Raw genomic sequence first — 23,609 nt, 5'->3', positions numbered from 1 at the left:
CGTACGACCGCTGTCTTCACAATTTCCAAAATGGCTGTTGATTGCCGCCAAATCAGATTTGAGAAAAGAAGTCGTTTAGTATGAAGCTTTTGTGTTTTAACTTTATTAGACGGCTTTAAAAGAAAACATTTCATGCTAAAAATACACAGATTACTCTTTTGGTCTCATCGTGAGGGTGCCATGTGCGGAAACATTCAGAGAAAGTGGGACATAGCAACGAGTTAGCGGGGTTTCGTCGTGATCATTACAGCTGATAATTTTTGACCGTGGTATGCCAGTTTCCTCGGCCATGGACGGACCTCCCTCGTTTTCCGTTGCTGAGGATGGAGGTATTGGTTTTCGTAGAAAGCTTTTGAATATCGCAAACGCACAAAAATAAAAATTTGCAGTTTTGTTTACCTCATAATTATGATTGACAGTTTGATGTTGTTGTATGGCAGTTCAAGGTTAGCCTTCCTGTTAGGGCACATATTTGCAGGAACGAACAGCTCAAGAACTTTGTGATCCGTTGCTCTTGTAGATGGAAGACATTACAGTGAGATCTATGCTCGTCAGTTGATCTCCAAGATAAGCAGAGAGGAGCTTGAAGACAAATATTTGAGGCTTCAGGAGGACAATCAGGTATAGACTGGAGTACACATTGTATGACTCCCAACTCACATTCCTTTTTTCTTGTTGAATTTTTTTCTTTTCTGATTGAGAAACTTGATAAGCAGTATATATGTGCATTGTATATCTCTGATACACGGTGGATTTAGAGATAATTATGCCTTCATATTTTGAATTTGGCACTAGAGAATTAAAATAGGTACCTAATCATTACACCTACACCTACTCCTGCACATGTTCAACATGTAGATCCTCATCTAGTTTGCACAAGAAGCTGGAAGAAACAGTCAAGGCTTTTTATTTCATGGTTGTTTTGGAAACTTGTCTTCCCTCCTTTGCTCAATCATGACGTACTAAGTTCAACTATAATGGAGTTTAGAGGTTTTTATACATGCAATGACATTTATATTTTACTTTCAGCTTAAGTTTGTGTCAATGGGTTTTGTCCAAGATTGAATGTGAAAGCTATCTAGGCAGTAATGAACACTACTTAAGCAGTAGTGAAACTATGGCCAAAAAAAAATTCAGGAATTTGAATCCATATACAGGACTTGAATCCATGACCTCTGGGATACTGGTGCAGTGCTCTATCAAGTGAGCTACTAACCAGTTGTTTTGCCAATGAGTCATTTCACCAATGGTAATTTTGAAAACGTTTCTGGTCAATTCGCAAATGTTTAGAAGTCAGTTCACAAATGTTATAAACATTTGCATGTCAACCTGGGTTTAACTATACAATTCAGAACACCACATTACTGACTTGTTGTATGCGTAAATTATTGGATGTGAAATCTCACAGCTTATTACTCACTAAAGTATATTTCATATTTAATCAAATGGACAGTTTTTATCCCGTGTCTCAGTAGTTGTGGACCTTCCTTCCAAGCGCAAAACCTCCTGACAGAACACAACAACAGTAAGACCTGTTTCATATCGGTAGATTGATTTGCAGATTACAGCTACTGTACAAGCAACATGCAAACACTGCAATAGAGCAAAATCAACTACAAGACTGTATGACTTCAGCTAGAGAGTTATTTTGTATGCTCAAATGTTGACATCTCAAATCTACAAAGTGTGTGAACTGACTTCTACACAAGTCATATAAATGTTTACAACGTTTGCAAACTGACTTCTACACGTTTGTGAACAGACTAGAGATGTTTTGCAAAATGACCAGCATTCAGTGAGCTGTATGTATGAGCAAACTGGGAGCTGATCATTATGTTGGTTCATAATAAACCTGTGAAGCAATGAATCAATGACTGTGAATTTATTAACATCACTTACATGTATGTGAACTACAGTTTTAAGAAATGAATATGAAAGCGATCTTTGCAGTAATGAACACTACTTAAGTTGCATCAGAAATAAGGCTTGGAAAAAAATTTAGGCTTCTACAGGATGAATTGATGAATCACAGGTTTATTTTGAACCTACATAATGACCAGTTCCCAGTTAGTCTGTAAGCTCAGTTGGTTAAAAGCACTGAACCAGTATCACAGAGGCCATGGGTCCAAATCCCATACAGGCCTGAATTTATTTTCTTCAGGTCTTATTTTCACTACAGTAACTGTTTGAGTGGTGTTCATTACTAGGAAGATCACTTTCATATTCATCTCTTAATGAAATGTATATTGATTACAGAGCTTTCACGATCATTATACTTATACACAATAATTTTTAATTGCTACAGGAGTTAAAGAAATATGCAAGGAAGCAGGAGGAGAAGATCAAAAAGTATTTGATATATTCTGAACACATTAGTAGAAAATTCTAACTAAAAAGATCTCCAATAGTAGCAATAAATTTTCAATTTAAATGTTAGGTCAAATAAATTTTTTTCTATAATAAGCTAGTTTTCTACTCATTTTACTCATTTTTTCTGAACTTAGGATGGCAACTAAGCTGTTGCGATTGGTGCATGACAAGAAAAGGGAAGCCACAGATGGAGGTACTGTTATCAGTGGGTTAAATACAATATTCCCAACAAACCTATCAAGTTACTTGCCTATAACTTTAGATTGTAACATTATTTTTTCTGTTACCCTGTATATAGTTGTATCATTCAAATTTGCACTCTGAGAAGGATCAATTAAAGCCTGAAAGCTTTGGTCTCAAAATGCTAAGGTGTCCAGCCCTTAAGAGCTTTGATTCATAGGTATGGTCCTGAGCCAAACTTAGATTCCCATGACACTTCAGCTTGGTCCCTTACATATACATGGTGCAAATGATGTGAAATGTACATGAACCTGTATCAACTTCCCAAATTTAATCAGGTAGATATGTTGTGACTTTGTTTGCTTTTAAGATTTCATATATTTGCTATAATTTCCTTGAAATAGTGTCTGCTGTAAACAATGTGGATACAAGAGAGAAAATTGCAGATCTGGAAGCTAAAATTGTAGATTTAGAAAAGCAGAATGTTGGATTGAAAAATAAGGTACAGTTCATAACCAGTTTTCAGTACAATTACCAAATTCATCATAACATGTACTTTATTCTGTCCTTTAAACATGTGTTTCGTTAATATATACAGTATAATATTTTTGTTATTTCTGTAAAATCAACCAGTATTAAGTTTGAACTCACGGTGATTTATGACTATTTTCAATGGTTATTTTTTAAGCTTACGGTTGCCAAGCAACAACTACAGACCCAAGGGAAGCGTGCCACACCTTATGATCATGTGAAACCTCGAGTTCAGACAGTAAGTGGAGATCAACACCAAGTGTATTTTAGTCAGATCAAATCTTTTTGGTCAATTTCTTCTATTTGGTTGAGAATTTATTAAAGATATGGAGTGGCTTGCATGTACAAATGCAATTGTTGCATTATCAAAAGTAGACACATAGACTTGTTCATTGTTACCATCATTACATGATTTAAGTGTCGTATTATGTAAATTCAAGAGAATGGGCATTTTAAAAATAATTATGACTGGAATAATTACAGTTTGAATGAAAATGGTTTGTCTGTTTGTTTTCTTCTTCTTTCTTTCTTTCTTTCTTTCTTTATATAATTTATAACCTTTTTTCAGGGTATTCATGCCAGAACACCATCAGGAAACCGACTGAAGAAAGATTTAAGAGTTCAAGGCCATGATATGAAGTCAGTAATTCTACACTGTACATGTGCAGAGCTCTGTACTGGATAACTACCAGATAAACTATTTTAATGAGAAAATAAGCACAACACCTGTTTTTGTTTGATAAAAGCTGGACTCTTGCAGCACGAGCTGCTCAAACTTTACTTAATTCCTTTTAATCCCACAAGTGATTAACATGTTACTTCTCCCCATAATATCCATACATTATCCAGCAAACAGGTAATGAGAATACTCAAACTTATTTCTAGGTAAAAGTTGTTATCTTGATCTAACACCAAATTCTCTTAGCTACTTTACAAAGAAATGTCTAGCAGCTAGAGGAGAGAATTAGCAATTAGATCCTGTGAGTTAAGGGGTTAATTCCTTTTACTTCCATACCCAAAAAGGAATTTCTCCTCACAATCTAAATGCATTATTTACCAGAATGATGATGAGGAGGTAGAAATGTTTCAACTAGTCGATGTTATCTGATTTTAATATAACACCAAGTTCTCAGAACTTAGATTTAAAAGAAATTCCCAGCTGGTAGTGAGGAGAATTAACATGAAGATCTTGTAAGTGGTAGAGTTCACCTTTACATGAAATTATTTTTCGACATTTGATAATAATTGATCAGAGATATGCTGATCTTGTTTTTTGTGTATGTGTAAGTAATAATGATAAACTTAATTTAAGTGTAAATACACTTTAGCTATATGAGCTAAATTGTGTATTTGGGGACACTAACTGTGATTATTTTTGTATTTGATTTTTGTAGACCTGGATCAAGAGTACCACCTCCAATGCTACCACAACCAAGGTAACCTAAACCTACTGTCACAAATTTTAACCCTTTTTGCCCTAATGTCAGTACCTCAGTGCATATTTTTCATACTGTCCACTATACAATTTCTAAGGTGCTGACAATGAGGATTTGTTCAACAAACAAGAGCTTCTTTTGTTGGTGATCATTTTTTTAAATTCTCGTGACCTTAGTGTGTGATTCAGCAGTGATATTGTGAGGAGAAATTAGATGCTAGTCACTCTAAGGGGTTAATGGGTTAAGGCAGAGTTATGTACTTGTAATCTTAGCTTAGTGTTGAGCAATAATAAGTACTGTTTTTGCTTTATCAGTGCAGTGGTTAACCTTTTGTGGATTTTACATAATTATAATTTCTGTCCATGCACAGACAGTTGTTGCCATATGGTCTCCAGTTTAGAGATACACACTCAGGATGTACTAGTTTTGATGTTACGACATCCTGAGTGTGTTATTCTTTAAATTGTGACATAAAAGTTCCTTATGGATGTATTTTGTTGAGGCGTAATTTCTATTGCAGGTCATGTTTGATTAATTTTAATGAATCTAAATGAATTTTGAGGCAAATGAATGCAGCAGTTTCAGCTAAAGGAGCTTAACAAGGAAGCATTCTCATGTCCTTTTGCCCAATTTGTTTACCTACTATGAATGTTCTTTTCCTTTCCTCCTTTCCACTCACCATGTATGTTGCTATTGTGTTGGTGGATAACGAGGGATGGATTTGGCTCAGTTGCTATGGTGATCTCCATGCTGCCACAGAGATTGCTGCCCTTATCTATAGCAACCTTTATGGCTCTTACGTGTGCCCTCCAATACTATTGAAAAAATTTTTTAGTGACAAATTACAGTAGCTGCTATAAGTATAGTACCTTTTTCCAGTCATTATTTGATCTTACAAGTGCTGAGGCTGCATGAAACATTTCAGCTTCATTACAGCTATACCTTTAAGTTCTTAAGCAGTTTATTGGGGATTGTTTTCAGTGGTCTTGCAGCATTTTTTCAAGAATTATCCCAGGTTAACCCAGCGCACTCACTCTCTAATGTCCTTCCACTGTTTGTTCAGTTCTGTTTGAGGAAATTTGCCAGAGAGAGATTTGCCAGGCATCAAGCTGAACATGTATTTTGTGAATCCAGGAGCTTGTTAAAGCTGTAGCCTCAGTTGAAATTATTAGATATCCCAGGAACCCACCTTTCATTTTACCATGATAGCTAATTAAATAGTGTGATTTGGAATTTCTTAACTGATTAAAAGTTGTAAGAACTAGAATTGATTCTCTGAATTAAGTTGTCCTCAATGGAATCAAAGTTAGTGTACTGGTCTGTTGGTCAAAATAACAGCCTTTAAGTGCTAGGGGCCATGGCCAGAGATATTATTTTGTGGGAAACTCACTTAAACCCTTTAACCCCAAGGAGTGACTAGCATCTAATTTCTCCTTACAATATCACCCCTGAATTTCACATTAAGATCACAAGAATAAGGAAAATGATCGCCAGCCAGAGAAGCTCTTGATTGTTAAATAAATTCTCCTTGTTCACACCTTAGGAAAGGTATAGAGAACAGTTTGGAGAATATGAAAACTGATGTTAGACTGTAAAGGGTTAATCTTATGGTGCCTCCCTTCATCCAAGAGCGTAACTGGGTACCAGCAAACTTTCAAAGACACTGGACAAAGTGCCAAATAGAAATCCAGCCAGGTGGAAAGGCAAAACTTATACACTCACATGCATCCAGCTCTATTCTAAGAAAAGTGGAAAATTTCCTGCAGCTATGTAACTGAGTCTTTACTTCAGTACAAGATTACCTTTTACTATGCATGTAGAGACTGAAGTTGTATTTATCAACAATCTATCCTGTTTTTTTTTTTTTCTTTTTTTTTTCTTTTGAAGGTATGGACACAGTCTCCTTGAAGAAGCAAGACTGGAAAAAAGGGAACTGTAAGTTCATCCTCAAACTATTAAATACTGAGTCCTAATTTTCTCTTCCAGCTAAAATACATTTTGTCCTGAATTGGGAGTGAGAATTTTGTCATATCATGGAAACCCCCTTTGTCTTTCTCTTCACCAATATCAGCATTATCTTAGGTAGCCTGTTTGTAATAGCCCGCTTAAAATATCCTTACAATCAATCATTTTAGTTTTATAATCTCATTATCTTAATACAATGACTTGTATTTTCTCTCTTTACAGAGAGGAACTTATTGCCCAACTTCAAGATCAAATTCAATTACTTGATGAAGATGGAGCCCAGTTAAGGGAGCAGGTGGGAAGATTTTATTTTTATGAAACTAACTCAATCAGCCTAATCTCTAATCAATATTATTTAATTTATATTTTATTTAAAAAGATAATTTACATGTGATGATGATGAAATACATATTTAAGTACTCAATATTTTATATTTTCTTGATCTAAACATGATTGTACTCTCTAAGCACAGTTTTCTAGCATTTTTCTTAAAATCACTCAAAAGTGATGGTCATGGTACAATGTATCTAACAGTGGTAATTCTTATAAGTCAAAAGCTCTGTTTGATCTTATCTCTGTGGGAAAGCTTTGGAAGGGAAGTCAGAAAATCTTGTTTTTGAGTATATGTAGCTTTTTACATCCTGAATTCTGAATCATTACTTGCAAAATCGAAAAAGTAACAGGTAAAGTCATGTGTGACAAGGATCTCAGCATTTAACTTTGTGAAATTCTGCTTGTTCATTTTACAGTTGAGGCAAACCAAACTGCGCCATGAAGATGAAATAATGCAATTGAAAGAACAGGTTTCAGATGCCCAAAGGTACGTATGTGATGTGTTATTTCAACCAGTTTTTATTTCTGAATCAGTAGTCTCCAGTCACTGATGCAGACTTTGGGAACAAATGTTGTGCTATGCGTAATACCAACAAGAAACTAAATAAAATTGTAGTTGAGCATAGTGACACAGGTTTAAAAATGATTGTTTAGGTTTTTTCAAGATTAACCCTTTAACCCTGTAAGTGAGGAAATGTCTAGGAAATAGTATGGAGAATATGCATATTGATGACCAGTAGAGTGTAAAGGGTTAAGCGAGGAAAGATTAATTAAAAAAATGTTCAGTGTAGTTGCTTACTGGCAAGAAAAATGAGAGTTTTCACGGTCAATTCAAAAAAATTAATTTTGTGTCAAAATACCTGTAAGCATTTGGACTTTTGCATCTCTGCTTGCTGCAACTTGAAAGTAGTCAATGTAAATCTGTAGTTTGCCATGGTATTTTTTAATATCACTCTTACATGTTGGGCTGAAATAATTTTTTTTCCTTTGTTACGGCAAGGTCAAATATTCAAGAGAATGTTGACTTGATAAAACTTCAGAGGGAGATGAAAGAAAAAGCAACAAAGTTTGAAGCTCTGCAGGCCAAGTACTTAAATCTAGAAGAGGTAAAATAATTATTTGAACCCAGAGATATACTAAAATAATATCATACTAACCTTTTTTTTTCTTGGTCCACACTGTAAGTTACGGAACCTCTTTTTTTCTGCTCAGATTTATGGCATTCATGCTTGGGCAATAAATCTGATCAGAAAACTTGGTCTTACAGGACAGACCCCTGTAATTTAGTAAGAGGAATATGTACTGTAGCTCATTGAATTCTGTATGTGCATGGTATGGTATGGTTGTTTTTTTTTTGGTTACCCTAACAGGCATTACTTCCATCTCAAAATGTATGTTTCTCTTTCTTCAATCAGAATCTTGCCAAAGTAAAAGCAAGCCACACTCAGGTTCTTGAAGATATGGAAAAACTAAATGAAGAACTTAAAAAGGTATTCAAAAGAGAATATCATAGAACAAAACAGTATACTACCAAGTTGCAATGTTTTCATTTGCAATTATCAATGAAGTGTCATTTTGTGCATCCAATTTTTCTAAACATTTGTCTGGTAATACCAGTAGGCTACAGTCTTGCTACAGTAAGCCACAGTCTGGCTTCAGTGGGCCACAGTCTAACCACTGTAGGCTACAGTCTAACTACAGTAGGCCACAGTATGGCTATAGTAGGCCACAGTCTGGGTACAGTAGGCTACAGTCTAGCAAGGCCACAGTCTGGCTACAGCAGGCCACTCACTGTACAAGCATGTTGTATATTGCTAAGTTACATGTATGAATTTTGATTTGATGTTGTTTTGCATTGATTCATGTGCAGCAGTGATTTGTGGTTCATAATTTGTTATTTATATAGATGCATAGTGTACTTTTTCTTATCTGTACAGGAACAAACAAAGAATTTTGCTTTAAAGAATGACCTCAAGACTGGAGGAATAGCATCAAAGTCATTGTCAGAGGTAAAATGATTTTACACATCTTCTAGAGACAGGCTATGGTATTGTGCAGTCACGCTGTATTACACGGTCAGTTTTCAAAGTCACCAAATTGTTACCCCTCAATCACTGTAATTTTTACCACCATTAGGCTGTCACCTCTATTAAGCAGTCGTGGTCACCCCCGACCAACAGCCTTTTTGTATTGTCCTCCACCTGTATTGAATGGCACCTAAAGCAGAACAAATTAAATAAAACTAAGAATAAACCTCTTAAGTAAAATTTAATCTATTTCATCTCACGAAATCAATGTTAGTTGTATTTTTGACGAGTTTTTGTACATTGCAGTTGTTAGTGGTCAATTATGGCATTAAATGACGATTTTTTGTCGTTTAAAAAATTTCCCTATTCTGTGGAATCTGTATTAAGCAGTCACCCTGCCATTCCCGCGGGTGAGCGCTTGATACAGGTTTTGGAGCCAGCGAACTGTGGGGAAATGTGACAAAATGTTATGGGGGAAGGGGAGAGTGGAGAGAAGAAGAAGTATCCAGTATGCACTAGCACAGCATGGTACAGAACCTTGACGCTCTTTGTTGAAATGAAGAATTATTCAGTCCTCACTAGATCGTCAATACTTTAACAATCTAATTGCGTTTATTCTTTGTGTTAAAATTATAGCAACTTCAGATGATTGGAGATCTAAAAGCAGACAATGCTATCTTGAAGGAAGCAAATGAAAAACTGGTCACCAGGTAGGACAGTGCCTTGTTCATGTGACTAAAAGCATTTTTATGTATCGTCGATTTATTGGTGTCGTTTTTGTTCTTTTGTTCCCCCAATTTGTTCCTCTATTGGTACGTTTTTGTTTTCTTTTGCCATTCCAGTGCTTTTGATGCCGAACGCGAAAGACAGCACAGAGCAAAATACAGGCAAATGGAGGTACGGTGTCAGTTTGCCAGCAAGGAGACACAGAAGACACATTCAGTTAGAAAACAAACACTAGTTGATAGATAATTTTGAAGAGACAAATTCAAAGGAAGAAAAGTGTGAATACACTCTAGAAACCGCCAATGCCCTAATACGCATTTAAGCTGTTGATTATTGGGTCTTGAAAGGGGCAGGTCAACATTTACTAATCTTGTTTCAGGTGGAGATGGAGCAGTTAAGAGCTACTTTGCATTCAGATTTACAGGAGAAAAATGATATTCTTGACAAATTAACCAGTGAGAGAGGTGAGATTCGCTTTTAATGTGGTTAGGACTTACCACGCATTAGCCGCGCTAGGTAATAACGACACTCTATGAGATTGTAGGCAGAAACGTTTTAGTCATACTATACAAATCACATGGAATACCTAAAACGAGTTAAGTGGCTGAAAGCGTTTTTCCGCACTTGGGGCCAGTTTACGTTATTTTCTTGGATTCTTATTGGTTGTTGAACTTTGTTTTGATTGGCGCTTCTTATGCTTGCAAGAACGCGCGTTCTCGCGCGATTACTGCCGCGTACGTGCTATTTCCGTGGAATTCCTGATGGTTCTTTTTGTAATTCACTGTTACTCTGCCTGGTCACGTTCATTGCTCTGTTTGGTCAAGTATTGTAGCGCGTCACCAGAAACTTCTCCATCCGTGTCATCATTATTGTAGAGTCTGCTGAAAAATTAAACGCGGAGCTACGTGAACTGAGGGTACAACATTATACATTAAAAGAACAGTATGATGACTTGAAGGAAAAGATGAAGTTCTTTACCAAGGTAATTTTTAAGGGCAGGCTAACGTTGTCATTTCTGCCATTGTCTCACTGTTTCCATGTAGGGGACATTTCCCCTCAAAATAGCTATCTTTACCCTTTACGCCCTAAAATCATTATGCATTTTCTCCACACTGTTCTCTTTACCTCTCCTAAGGTGTTGACAAGGAGAATTTGTTTAACAATCACGAGCTTTCGTTGGTGATCATTTCCTTTATTCTCGTGACAGTAATGTGTGATTTAGGAGTAATATTGTAAGGAGAGATTAGATGCAAGTCACTCTTAGAGGCCAAAGGTTTTAGCAGCTTAAACACTTGTCTTTACAATTTGTTACCTTCAGACAGGAATAAAATAATAATTGGTGAGCTTTGTTGATTTAGATAAGTTCTGGGACCCCTAATAAGTAGTTACTAAACTCGCCGTCGCCTACTGAACTTTTCAGGAAAGTGCGGTGGATTTTCAGGAAATCGAAGAAGCTCTCGTGCTGATTAAAGTAAGTTAGTTGTTTTTCTGTTTTGCGTGAGTTGAATCTGTTCCGTTCGGCTCCATCTTCATGACAACAAGTGTCTCATAGTAGACTGCACCCTTTGACTTTTTCTTTTCTCAACAGCACAGGAAAGAGAAAGGAAGCCAGGACTTAGATTTCTTGGAAAAAGTTGATGACGAAAAGAGCAAAGGTAAATTTTTACGACGAACGTTTCTTGGGTGAAAGAGCGATCCATGGTAAGCGACTTTCAGAAACTATATCACGATGCTTTCGATTCCGTGAACAAAATATTAATCATGTCTTTCGTTCTTATAAATTCTCGCAGATATGAAACGACAAGTACAAGAATTACAAGCTGCACATGCGGACACAATCAATGAGCTCGAGAAAACAAGAAATATGTTGATTATTCAGCACAAAATTAATAAAGATTATCAAACAGAGGTGAGCTGAAAATACGGTGCTTGTGTTGTGGTGATCTTACTATTTACTCTCAAAATAAGCCCGCGGTTTCGGCTATAAACAAAGCCTTAAAAAAAAGTACTTGCGATTATAATAAGCTGTATTTTTGAGTGGAATGCAACAAGTGGAACACTCTATGGTTTATTTTTGGGCGGAAAGGTGGTAAATTTCTAGAGAAACTGTGGTGCTGCGTCGGTGGGAGAGTGTAACAGGATAATTTAGCATTATCAACTAACATAAAGTAGCCACTGTAAAGAGTTACGAAGCTGACCTTTCGAGCGTTAGCCCTTCGCTCTGTGAGCCTGTTGAGGTCAGTTTTCGAGACTTGGCTGGGTCATTCCGTTTCGTTCTTGGTTATGATACTTAACTCAGAGTACCTTTCTCTACCTAGTTGTAGAATCGCTGAAGAGTGTCAATGACTTATAACCCGAATAAATGCAGGAGCGATTCTCTTAGTCACGTCATAGTTCACATACCGTGATTAGTTTTGCCACCTTTGTCATTGAGTTATTCCCGTATGCAGAATTAACTGATCCTTTTTGGTTGCAATTCAGCCAATCACAACGTCACTCGAACCTGTGAAAAATTCGTTCTCCCGTGGTCTTTACGCTAAATTCTTCTCTTGGCTTGATTCTGAATCTTTAATTCTTTTTAATCTTCTTTTTTCTGTTAAGGTGGAGCGGGTAACCAAGAAGATGACTGAAGATAAGAAAGAGTACGACCTTAAGATGCAAGAGTACGCTCAGTTACTGGACATTCGGGCCGATAGAATCCGAGTCAGTACAACAACATTACTTACGTTTCAGTTTGTTTTGTGGGAAATGTTTCTCCTTCTATTAGCAGACCGAACGTTTACTCCGCGAGTGAGTTTTTCGGGCAGTTATTTCTTGTTTGTCTGACCACTGTCAGTGTGTGTGTTTGTCTGTCTGTCTCTGTCTGTCTATCAGTCTGCCTGTGTGGCTGTTGTTAAGTATCTATCCTTTTGTCTTTCACGGTCATCTTGTCTCCCAACGTCAATCCGTGAGTCAATCTAGGTTTTTGGTTTCAATCGTGTGCACTTGATATGCATGCGCTCTTTAGAGCGGACTGTAAGTACCGACATCTATTGTTCGTGTCATAAAAAGTTACGAGAGTTGATCCTTGCATGGTAGAAGGTCTCGAGAGAGACGTGAAAAAATTTGGTACCCTTTCCTGGAAATAGAGCCTCAAATGTTTCAGAGGAAATTAACCGACGTAGTGTCTTATTTTGTAAATTTATTCATATGATGTGCGTTGTAATTTTCTTTATTGCGTTGAAGTATTGTTCAATCTTCCTTTTCTTTTTCTACAGAAACTTGAAAGTCAGATGCGTGACGTAGCATACGGAACCAAGCAGTACAAAGCTGCTCCTTTAGAGGTAATACAATACACAGAAATTAATAAATGCATAAAGACAAAGATATTGTTACTGAAAAAAAGGAAAAATGAATCACTTGTACTTCATCTATTTAAGGCTGGTTTTCACTTAGGACGGAGTCGGAATTGTATTCAGAAGCACAGAGCGATGCGATCCAGTGAAACAGTAAATTTTTGAGCGGGGCTGGGGGGGGGGGGATGGGTGGGGGCGTTAAAGTTCCCGCTCCTCCCTCCGCGCGGTCCTTGTGAAAATCGAACTGAATCGAAAATCGGAGGAAAATTTTGATGCCGCTTACCATCCACTGAAAACTGGATCGTCAGAGTCGTAGTCAAAATGCTGCACTTGGAGGGCTTGACAACTGGCATTGTGATTGGTGAGTTCTTCCGCTCCTGATTGCGAGTTGGACAATCTAGTTTTCACTGGATCAAAAGCGTTGCAGTCATAGGTGGAAGAAGGAAATGATTCCTCAAACTCCGATTCCGTCGAGCTTATGATTCTGCTTGCGACTCCAATTTTTTATTTTCAGTGGGTTGGAAGCGCTCTTACGACTCCGACTCGAAATAGTATTTTATGGTTATAAGTGGTCATAATTCTTTTAGGAGAAAAGTCAAGGGATTTTTATTTACTATTTATTATTTGTGTAATGATTAAATGAAAGATCACTGTAGTTAGACAAACAATGATAGGTGTTGTTAAAATAAAGCCTGAAGATCTTCAGGCTTGAGGAACCGAGGAAGGTTGAGCGATTAACTGCACAAGCTTTTGTGCGATGATCTTTCATGTAGTAAAATTTTTACGTGCAAATATTTCCCTCGAAAGATATTTCTTGTGCAAAATAGGTCTTTACTGATTCTCCAACTCCTACATTTTAGCAGGACTCCGAGTTCGAAGAAATGGATAGCACGGTAGAACTGGAGCGAGGTCAAAACATCTTCGAAATTCACATTGATAAGGTACGCCATGTAATTTTTGTTTACGCTATCATCTCCGACAACTTTATATTATTTTACTCAAGTTGTGCTCGTCACATTTCTCCCAATCAGGTTATATTGTCTCAGGAAGCCATGAAAGAGTTTGAAGATGATGAACCGGTGACGTTTGTGACGTATGAGTTTTTTGAACATGAGCTTCAGACGACGCCCGTTGTTAAGGGGACCAGGTACACTTTGAGATCTGTGAAGTATCTTAGTTGCTGTGTGATAGACCACGTCTGTTAATATCTACTTCACTATCATAAGTTCAAAACTCTGCGCTTGTACTACATGTCAGTGGCCCATTTAGCCGGAAGTTATCCTGGTGTCTAAAGCTACTGGGAGTATCACTTTACTTCTTCCTGGATGGGATGTCAGATCATGGCAAGGTTACCTCCGCATTTCTTCAGGTTTTCGCGGAAATTTGCCGGCACCCGTTTATAGAGCTGAATTTACGTTTATTATCTAACCTAAATTGCTTTATTAGGGCGATGGTTTTAAGTCTCTGCAAATATATTTGACTGAGCTCTCTTTTTATTTTACTTTCAGACCCGAATTCAATTTTACCTCACAGTATCTTGTGAGAGTCGATGATTTCTTTCTTCATTTCTTACAAAAGGTACGTTGTCCAAATGTCGAAGACATTCGTTGTTTGACTTAAGAAGGGAGGAATACGCACGATATCCTTTGTGTTTGTTGTCCAATTAGTCTTCCGTTTTTCCTTGTGATAGGAATCAACGTTGATAGAAATCCATCGAGCATTTGGAACGGACTACAAGACTGTGGCAGCTTGTCAGCTGAAGTTTAGAGACCTGCTTGAAAAACCTCACGGCAGAGTTCACGGCACTGCCACGCTAATTGGTAAGAATCCTTTGACAGTGTTATAGGTGTAAGATCAACGGGGGCGAGAAAGAAGTGGCGCACGCGAGATGTCACGCCCCGCGTGTCTGCGCCTCGCACCGAGCTTCAAGTAGGTGTGCCAAGCGAGCCAGTAGATGGCGTTGTATGCTCTTCAATCATTAAGTTGCTTTAATTTATGATATTTGTGAACCGAGTTCGGAAGGTGATTGGACTTGCGGGCTCTGCTCTCTTAAATTGTGACAAGTAATATAACTGCGAGTGCTGATCGTTTTTTTGAAATCATATTTTGTTCCTCTCATATTTATTCTCGTAGGCACTAGGCCCCCATGCCAAGGCATCGAGTTCGCGACCTTGGAATACTGGGTCAGACTAAGAGTTCCCATGGACCAAGCAATCAGATTGTATAGAGTGAGTGTACCAATAATTTGGATATTTTTCTTTGACCAATTCTATTCGTTATAGTTATCTAACCTAAACATATCCTTTTGCGCTTCAGGAGCGTACCAAAGCACTTGGTTATATGAACTCTGGAGCATATAAAGCCCTTGAAGACGCCGGTCACGTGCCAGACAAACCGCCCTCGGACGTCAATGAGCTCGACATTCATGTCGTCAGATGCAATGCAGTTCAGCCGAGGAGACCAGGTAAGAGTGCCGTGTAACTGCAGTCGTAGTGCTATAAAAGACTGACGAATTTTACCCTTTGAAAGTATCCTGGATATCACGCCAGCTTTGGACAAAATGGTCACAAACGTACATGTATGGCCTATTAGTTAGGCAAAACTAATTCATAACTCGGTCTGTTTCTCTGGATATTTGGTCCCGAATAAGTTCCGAACCCATTCTATACTGAACACACGGACGCTTCGAACGATAATGGGGCGCACTTCCTGTTTTACGGAGAGTGTAGTTCCGGTCGAGGCAACAATGTGCCTTCCGGTGATCTTTATAGTTTCGTGAGTCGCACGTAGGACTCTGTGCTTATTGATTGAAGGCCTGGACGGGAAAATATTTGGATGAGGCTCAGATTGCATGGACCTCCCTAATTATGTCAGTATGCATTTTTTTCACGGGACTTCGAATTGTTGAAAATGTCGGAAGCCACCTTTACACCAAAACATGACATAAATCAGATGGGGGGGCTCCGGAAAAGCAATGAAAAAGATTATGCAAGATGAAAGCTCGGAGCAATCAACTGGCAGAATTTATTGAAGATCGCGACGTTTCTCAATACTTTTTGCAACAAGGCACTACTTGTGCGGAGCCAGACGGCTATTTTCGGACATACTAGTTTTCGTTATGATTTTGTTCGGAGGGATTGAGCGTTTCGCACGGGTCGTTTGATAAAATTATCCGGTTTTTTTATGTATTCAAATGGTCTTTTCCTTCAGGAATACAGCCCTGTCCGTACGCGGTGTACCGTTTCTTTGACTTTGCTGATCATGACACAGATATTGTGCAGAGCACCAACACGCCTGAGTTTAATGATGTCAAGACATTTCCTGTCCCCATGACAACTGAGCTTGACACTTACCTCAGAGCTGCGGTAACTAGCTTACGTGTTTATTTGTTTGCCTTGTGTACTGTTTTTTGCAATACCTGGGCTGCGAAGAACCGTTTAACGCTTAGGCACCCGTTTATCATGTAGGCACGCGCGTAACTAAGTAATGATAATTTGCTTGCTTGGAAATTCCAAGCTCTTTCGTTCCTTGTTTATTATTTTAGTTAAAAGCCAGAAAAACTCTGAAAATCGAATAACGTTTAGTTCTTTTTTCCTTCACACGAAACTTGGCTTGTGAAAAGAAAATTACAGGCTCTTGGTATGAGTATATGTTGTACATAAGAGAGATGAGAGAAATGATATCTCTATGCTTGACGGGAAAAGTCAGGCGAATTTAAAGTTTAAGCTGCAAACCTTTTTGGTAATTTCAGGCGCTGGAGATCTATGTATTTGATGACGCAGATCCCGAACCTACGGTGTACTTGGGACTGGCTAAAGTACCATTGATAACATTAGCTAACGACAAACCAGTCAAGGGAACGTTTGAACTTAGGAAAGTAAGTTATCCTCTGTCACTTCATGATTTCATCTGCAGGTGAATAGGCTTCCAGAGGTCCCTGAGTTTCAGCGAAGTCTGTCGTACGATTACAAAAAAGTCAGTTAATAATACAACATATGTAAACGCGCCGCGCGGACTCACTCCCCGAGTTCTGCGCGGCGCTCTTCCGGTTTTTTTTTAAATTATTATTATTATTATTTTTTTTTTTATATTTGACGCGTGGGACAGACTTCGCCATAAAGAACGAACTACTCGTAGTCTAGTTGGCGCACCCTGCCAAAGGGACGTGAATGTCAAAAATTTTTATTTGTGTTTTGCAACTGATTTATAATGTGGTTCAAATTGTTCATCACAAAGTTACTGGGTTACGAATACCTTGATTTTCCAAGAGCGCATATGAAAAAATAAAAGAAGTAGTTCCTATTTTCCATGCCATTACTAATGACACCTAAAAGTCCAGAAACGAAATCCAGAGGATTCGAAAATATGACTGGGAGACCAAGAGTAGTGATGGATGTAGGAACAGAATGGATGGACGCAAGTGAACGAACAAAGCTTTAAAAGACTGAAGGAAGCCTTAACAACAAGCAAATACAAGATGAACGTAACCAAGGAAGCCATCTTCATTAACTTACCCAAATTTTTTTTATCTTTACAGCCCTCGGGAGGTGTAAACGGAACAATTGATGTTTACCTGAAATGGAGATATACGTATCTTCCGGCCAGTGCCAAGCCCCGCGCGGCACCTCAGGTATGCACCTCGTTCAGGTCAAGAGAGGTGTGTTTTAAGTACCAATTGAAACTGTTCGCTTGTCTATGAATTCAAAATATGAACCCCTTGCACTACGCATGGACCCCAGAACACGATGTTAATTATCTAGGAAAGATATGAGTAGAATAGTCGAACTTATAAGCGGAGGGCTTATATCGAGTTACAAACACCAAACTCTAGTAACTGTTTTGCATTGAATTGAAAAGACAGCTGAAAAGGAGATTTACCAGCCGGAACTTAGGAATTAAGCCCTTTTTTCCACGAGTTTGCCTAATATTGTTCACCTATGATGTTAATAGTGACCAGACAAAGCGCAAAGTTCTCTGTTGTTTAAATGGTAATTCATCGGAGCGTGGAATCCAAAGGTCGAAGGTTCGTTTAAAAGTAGGGAATTTTTCCTTTGTCCCACACCAGTTACAACAAAAATGAAATCTTCTCCAGTGTTCACCATGTTTATCTGTTTTAGCGTGTGATGCGTATACCTGATGATAACGAGCCGTTCAGCTCTGACAGTGAAACTGCATTTAAACCTGTCGTCAAATCACCTAAAAAGAGAGGAAAACCTCTGACAGTGAACCTGCATTCTGACAGTGAACCTGAATTCAAACCTGTCGTCAAATCACCTAACAAAAGAGAAAAACCTCCATCTCCGGTTGACTCGTCCACCCCTAAACAGGAACAACGTGAGGAAAAAGTGGCCAGACGAGAGTCGGCTCAGCTGCAACGAAAGCCGTCGGATCAAAAAGGGAAAATTGAAGCTAGAGTAGAAAAGGAGATAAAGTGGGTTGTGTCTTTTTTGAAGTTGCGTTTAAATTTTGAACGTGGTTGAGATATTTTTTTTAAGTACAATCTCCAAACCAACTTGTTTGTCCATCTTTTACGACGCTGAAAATTAAGAGTGAAAAGTTCCGTCGAGATGGACAGACGAAGCAAAAAAAAAAAGCGTTCCCTCCTGCCCTGGTGTCTCTCTAAGGGCCTATTTACACGGTACGACTTTATCGCATGCGACAAGCTTACGACAGGCTTACGACACGAATTGTTTCGTGTAAATCAAACCTACAACTCGCTTACGACTCTTAAGTCATGTCGTAGGCCTGTCGTAAGCTTGTCGCATGCGTCAAAGTCGTGCCGTGTAAATAGGCCTTAAAGAAACTTTGAAGTCTAAGTCGTTGTCGTTAATAAACAATCTAGTAAAAAAAAGGTAGACCGGCCGTCAGTCAAACAAACACATATGAATATAGGGGGTAACTTTCTGACGAAACTGTGATGCTGCGTCGGTGGAAGAGTGTAACAGGGTAATTTAGTATTACCAACTGAGTTGATTACAAATTGACCGCCGTAAAGAGTTTCAAAGCTGATGTTTCGAGCGTTAGCCCTTCATCAGAGTGAATGACGGAGGGCTAACGCTCAGTTTTGAAACTCTTTACGGTGGCCAATTTACGCTATCAACTCAGTTGATAATACTAAATTACCCTGAAACAAACACATAGACATACAATTGCAGCACTACAAGTTAATTTTTACCATTGTATCCTAGTTTAAGTCACCTCAGAGGCTAATTTGAATATTTTTCTAAAACAACAAACAGAGAAAAGCTACTTGAGTCCATGTCAGTTGATGAGTTAGTTGAGGCGACGGCACAGAAACCTCAGCCTGCCCCGCGCACGCGCAAAGTGGAGCCTGAGAAACCCGTGGAGGAGATGTCTATTGATGAGATGGCTAAGGTGGTCGAAGAAACGAGAGAGGAGCCTGGGAACAATGTGAAATCTACGGGAGAAATCAGTGAGACCTCTGAAGATGAACAGGTACTAAGGGTATCAATGAGTTGTCGAGAAATTGATTCAGGAGTAACAAAACCTTTGACAATTTTCTAAGTAAGTCATCCTTGGTACGCTGACCGGCTTGACTGAGACGACGGTCTGACTGACCATTTCATATTTTTAAAAAGCAGTTATGAACATATTTATTATATCACTGGCAGTGCCCAGGAGCAATATGAAGCGAATCCTCTGTTCTGATTGGCTACCCGACCGGGCAAGATGGCCTACTTTGTCCTCTCGGGATTGCCCACTTTGATTCTACGCGTGAAAAAGAAGTACGTGGAACGGACTTACAAAGTTCGTAATATATTTGGACAATGTCGGTGATGTATTGGCAAATAAAGCGTCAGAAGACAGTCAAAACAAAGAAAACATGAACGATTCTCGTGGATTTATTGCGCTATAAAAACAGTTAGCTTTCTTTCTCGGCTCTCGAAATAAACAGTGATAAACAAGTCATTCAAGTGAGGTATTTTTTTTGCTATATAATAAATCCGTTATGGACTGAGCGTGAGGTGAAGATAACTGAATGTTAGCCTCGTTCTTTTTTTACGTTTTTATAAATCTCGACTTCGTTTCGGTCCATAAAAACGCGAAAAAATCACTCGACCAATATCCAGCCACCTCGACCTCACGCTTGGCCAAAAACGTATATCTTTACCAGTACGGAGATTTTTTTAGCGTTCTCTGCTTACAGTAGCATTTTCTCTTATAGAATGATAAAGCTCTTGTAGCAGAGGAAATGAGGCGAACAACTGAAGCAGAAGCTAGCGAGGACACCATGTTTGAGAAGCGGCATTCGGAATCCGGTCAGCAGACCTTACAGAAAATAGTACTACTCCGGGTTTATCGTTGCTAACAGTATCTTTGTATTTGTTAACTAGATTTCGATTCGACACTTGGTGAGGAGGTGGACATACCCCTTCCTGCGGCGGAGTCCGGGGAAGAGCTGGACGAGGAAGGAGAGGAAAATGAGGAGGAGATTGAGGAGGAAGTTGAGGAGGATGAGGAGCAGGATGAGGAAGATGCAGGCCAGGAGGAAAGTAAGGAAAAACCGGAGAACGAAGACGGTGCTGTGGAAAGTGGAACTGAAACAAGTGAAAATGAAGTGGTGGTCTCTCCGAGGCATTCTCGAGCAAAATCTGTGGTCAATGTAAGCAAAGCAACAAATTGTGAAAAAAAAGGCCTTCATCGAAGCTCTTTTAAGTAAATGTTGAACCCAGTCTCTCTGCTTATTGACGCTAAAAGCAAACCAAAGAGAACTTCAGAAAAGCCTAGAGAAGGTAGCTTAAACAAATAACGCAATGAGTGTGGTGATGCCAGGCGAGGAAGGACATGAACACGCAGTAAAAAATAATGACAGGTCCTCACTAACCCACCAATGAACCTATGGACTGGTTTTCCTTCTGGTCTATCTTACGGACAGCCTTATTCACTTTCTGTAATACTGTGGTCGTCTTTCAGACTGAATGACCAAAATACTGGACGGCCGACCGACCGACCTAGCGTCTCTAACCTTTTTGTAAATGTGTTTGTTGCAGCCTACTTCTACCGTTGTTATTCAAGTTACCAGTCTTACCCTAGACTCAGAGGCACCGATCTTACAAGACCCGAACGTCAAACAACTCTTTGTAGCTTACAAGTTCCTGGACTACGAACCCGCTGATCTGGAAACGCCAATTTCATTACCAAAGCCCGCACCGTACAGACCGATATACTATAACTTCAAGAAAGGTAACTATGAAACCTTAAGAAAATCTTCCCCTTCCTTCTTCCCTCCCATGCCTTTGTCCCGCATCTGATATACTATGATAGGAACTCAGTGACCTTGAAACAGGTACTAACTTAAACACCTCCAAGGTTTACTGTGCAGCGTAGTGATACGAACGAGTTTTACTTCAAAAGTGAAAATCGCCAAGACCTTTAAAGACGGCAAATTCATGACTTTTGATTGTAGCATCACCTCGATTTTGAAAAACAGGAAACTTTCCAAGTGTTTGCAATGGTGTATTTCTGGGTTTACGCATCACTCAATGGCATCTACTTACTCTTGTGTCTTACTTTCAGTTTTTTATGTGGATGAAGAAAAAAATGAGGGAAAGAGAAATTACTTGATCTACATGCTGTCCAACGATCCTAAGTAAGTTGTTTTTGCTTGTCATTGGCTCCCACTTGGTTGATTGGTCTGAAACCGTGCGTGTGTGTGGGTTGTTTTTTCATCGGGTAGTTAACCCTTTAACTCCCTTGTTTGACCAAAACTGAATTTCTCCTTACAACATCATGCAGACAAGCGATGGAATTAAGAAATATATCAATAATGGGATTACTAATTGATCCGATACCAAATTCTCCAAATTAACATAATGTGAATTATGTTAATACTGCGCCTCTATCTACTTAAAGTGGAAATGGTTATTAGCGAATTCTCATTGAACCCTAACGAAATATTAGAGGTAACAAGCAATGGATTATTAACCATGTAGTAGGATTAGATCTCATATGCTCGCCAGCCAAGACAAACCCCAGCTACGATGTGGGTCAGCCTCGATTTTACATCCTTCAACCTGCTGTTTCCTAAATGATCAGAACTAGCAGCTGTATTTCCTTGTAGACTCGTGTTCACTGTGGTTAGTGACCCACCTGACGATGATGACGAAGGGGACTGTATTGACGTAGCTTATGCGTCCGTGGATTTTCAGGAGGTTGGTATGGTTGGTATGGTACGATGGTGGTGTGGCACAACCCGATAGAAAATTCGTGTGTAAAGCTTGGAAAGAAAAACATCTTTTTCACATTATAATCTAAGAAGAGATATTCACGTCGTAAGAGTTTTTTCCTCTCCCGTTATTATTATAACGTCCTTAACCTTTTCGTGTGTGACCTTGAGTAATGAATAGAACTGTTAATCATTTCTCCTGTGGTCCTGTTTTCTTTTATTTTAGATTTTATATGAAGGGGATGTCATTGACAAGGATTTAGCTCGTAAGTATAGAGCATCATTGGTGATGTTACTCGATAGACACTAGGGTTTTCAAAAACGATTGTTTTGGCTCAGCACAATTTCTTTATACGCCTTGTTGACACGTTGATTGCAGCAGAACTTCAGTAACATTACCACAGAATAAATAGCAACATAAGTGAGATTTTTAAAATGATGTGTCTTCTTTGCAGTTTATGACATTGAAAGACATTCCGAGATTGGAACACTCACTGTCTCTGTGGAAGCAACAGAAGCTCTACGAGACTTGTACAAGGATCAGTGAATCCTCGAAAGAATCTCCATACATTCTTAACCAGGAACTTTCCGCCAAGGATGAAAATTTTGCATTAATTTTATTTTACAAGCTAGCGATTTTTATTGTATTGGAAGAAAAAAAATTGCGGTTCAAGATATCTTGAATTTCTACAAGGAGCTAATAATTTTTTGCAATTTTTGTTCAATAAGTAGAAGATAAACAAGGCGAAAATCGTAATAACTTTTTTTCTAGCTTTTCGAGTTATGCGAGGGATAATTGCACGGTGGATGACTCTTGGAGGTATATCTGGAGCAAGTCTGAATACCAAGAACACGAATTCACACTCGACCCGCCTGCCGAGTCTCTTAACTGTAGGAATGTGATTTTTGCGACGATTCACTGCGTGTGATTTTTTTTTTCCAGTAGAAACTTATTTTTGCTGATGGAGGCTGTTCGAAAATAAAAACCCGCAAGATTATATTCTCTACGGTAAACACAAAACTATCCATGCATGTTCACGCTAGATAACGAACAGAAGTTGAGATTCTTGGGAAAATTACAGCAGAGACTGGAATATTTTTATCAAAAGGGTGTATTAAGTGCCGCATTTTGTAAGTCTTTGTAAAAACTGTACTCTTGTAATTAGATTTAAATAGGCTCTTGAAGTTATTTATTGAAATTCTCATTTTAAAAAGAGAATAAAGCGTGTCTTAAAAATTTTCCATGGTAATTATCAGTTTGTTAGTGGCTTGAAACTTTTTCCCTAGCACAATTTTGTTTATTTGCTTGTACATGAAACTCGTTAAATTTTTCACTTTTTTTTTACCTTTTTATGAACGTTACTGCCCTTTTAAATATGCAGTTACGAATTATACAGTTGAAGGAGCATTATTTTTAAGGAAAGGCTTCTTACCCTTTCTTTAATCGAGTTGTGTTCTACGGGAAAACGATGGCTATTTGAGGATGTTCAAAGAGTCATGTGTCAGAGTTGTGATTGGA

At 38.5% G+C, this 23,609-nt stretch overlaps 1 protein-coding gene across 2 annotated transcripts; it reads left to right on the top strand.

Moving 5' to 3' along the window:
• The first annotated feature begins 8 nt into the window (after nucleotides 1–8).
• LOC113674232 (protein fantom) lies at nucleotides 9–23,327 on the top strand. 2 transcript variants are annotated; one of them, XM_089199741.1, is made up of 41 exons: nucleotides 9–329; nucleotides 521–621; nucleotides 2,306–2,349; nucleotides 2,505–2,563; nucleotides 2,955–3,052; nucleotides 3,239–3,319; nucleotides 3,650–3,720; nucleotides 4,476–4,517; nucleotides 6,405–6,452; nucleotides 6,705–6,777; nucleotides 7,232–7,302; nucleotides 7,816–7,921; nucleotides 8,231–8,305; nucleotides 8,753–8,824; nucleotides 9,479–9,552; nucleotides 9,685–9,739; nucleotides 9,948–10,032; nucleotides 10,444–10,550; nucleotides 10,989–11,039; nucleotides 11,157–11,223; nucleotides 11,359–11,477; nucleotides 12,170–12,271; nucleotides 12,826–12,891; nucleotides 13,767–13,844; nucleotides 13,935–14,050; nucleotides 14,412–14,481; nucleotides 14,594–14,723; nucleotides 15,037–15,131; nucleotides 15,220–15,367; nucleotides 16,114–16,268; nucleotides 16,655–16,780; nucleotides 17,441–17,533; nucleotides 18,021–18,334; nucleotides 19,143–19,359; nucleotides 20,090–20,183; nucleotides 20,259–20,527; nucleotides 20,916–21,108; nucleotides 21,442–21,514; nucleotides 21,986–22,076; nucleotides 22,317–22,356; nucleotides 22,546–23,327. In XM_089199741.1, exons 1-41 carry the CDS (start codon nucleotides 272–274, stop codon nucleotides 22,635–22,637), a joined length of 4,119 nt encoding a protein of 1,372 aa, XP_089055867.1. In that variant the 5' UTR covers nucleotides 9–271; the 3' UTR covers nucleotides 22,638–23,327. The 2 variants fall into 2 exon arrangements, with proteins under 2 accessions (XP_089055867.1, XP_089055866.1); XM_089199740.1 differs by having other exon boundaries at nucleotides 13,764–13,844.
• Nucleotides 23,328–23,609: the final 282 nt, after the last annotated feature.

The sequence above is a fragment of the Pocillopora damicornis genome, chromosome 3, assembly GCF_964200805.1.
Source record: "Pocillopora damicornis chromosome 3, jaPocDami1.2, whole genome shotgun sequence".
NCBI lineage: Eukaryota > Metazoa > Cnidaria > Anthozoa > Scleractinia > Pocilloporidae > Pocillopora > Pocillopora damicornis.
The sequence above is the reverse complement of the archived record's forward strand: the minus strand, read 5'-3'. Positions and strand labels throughout refer to the sequence as shown.

What these genes read in the sequence shown, in the direction of transcription:
- LOC113674232 (XM_089199740.1), top strand. Translation starts at nt 272, where the DNA reads ATGCCAGTTTCCTCGGCCATGGACGGACCTCCCTCGTTTTCCGTTGCT. An exon ending in AGTTCAGCCGAGGAGACCAG is followed by an intron (nt 15,368 to 16,113) that starts GTAAGAGTGCCG and finishes CTTTTCCTTCAG; the next exon opens with GAATACAGCCCTGTCCGTAC. An exon ending in GAACGTTTGAACTTAGGAAA is followed by an intron (nt 16,781 to 17,440) that starts GTAAGTTATCCT and finishes TTATCTTTACAG; the next exon opens with CCCTCGGGAGGTGTAAACGG.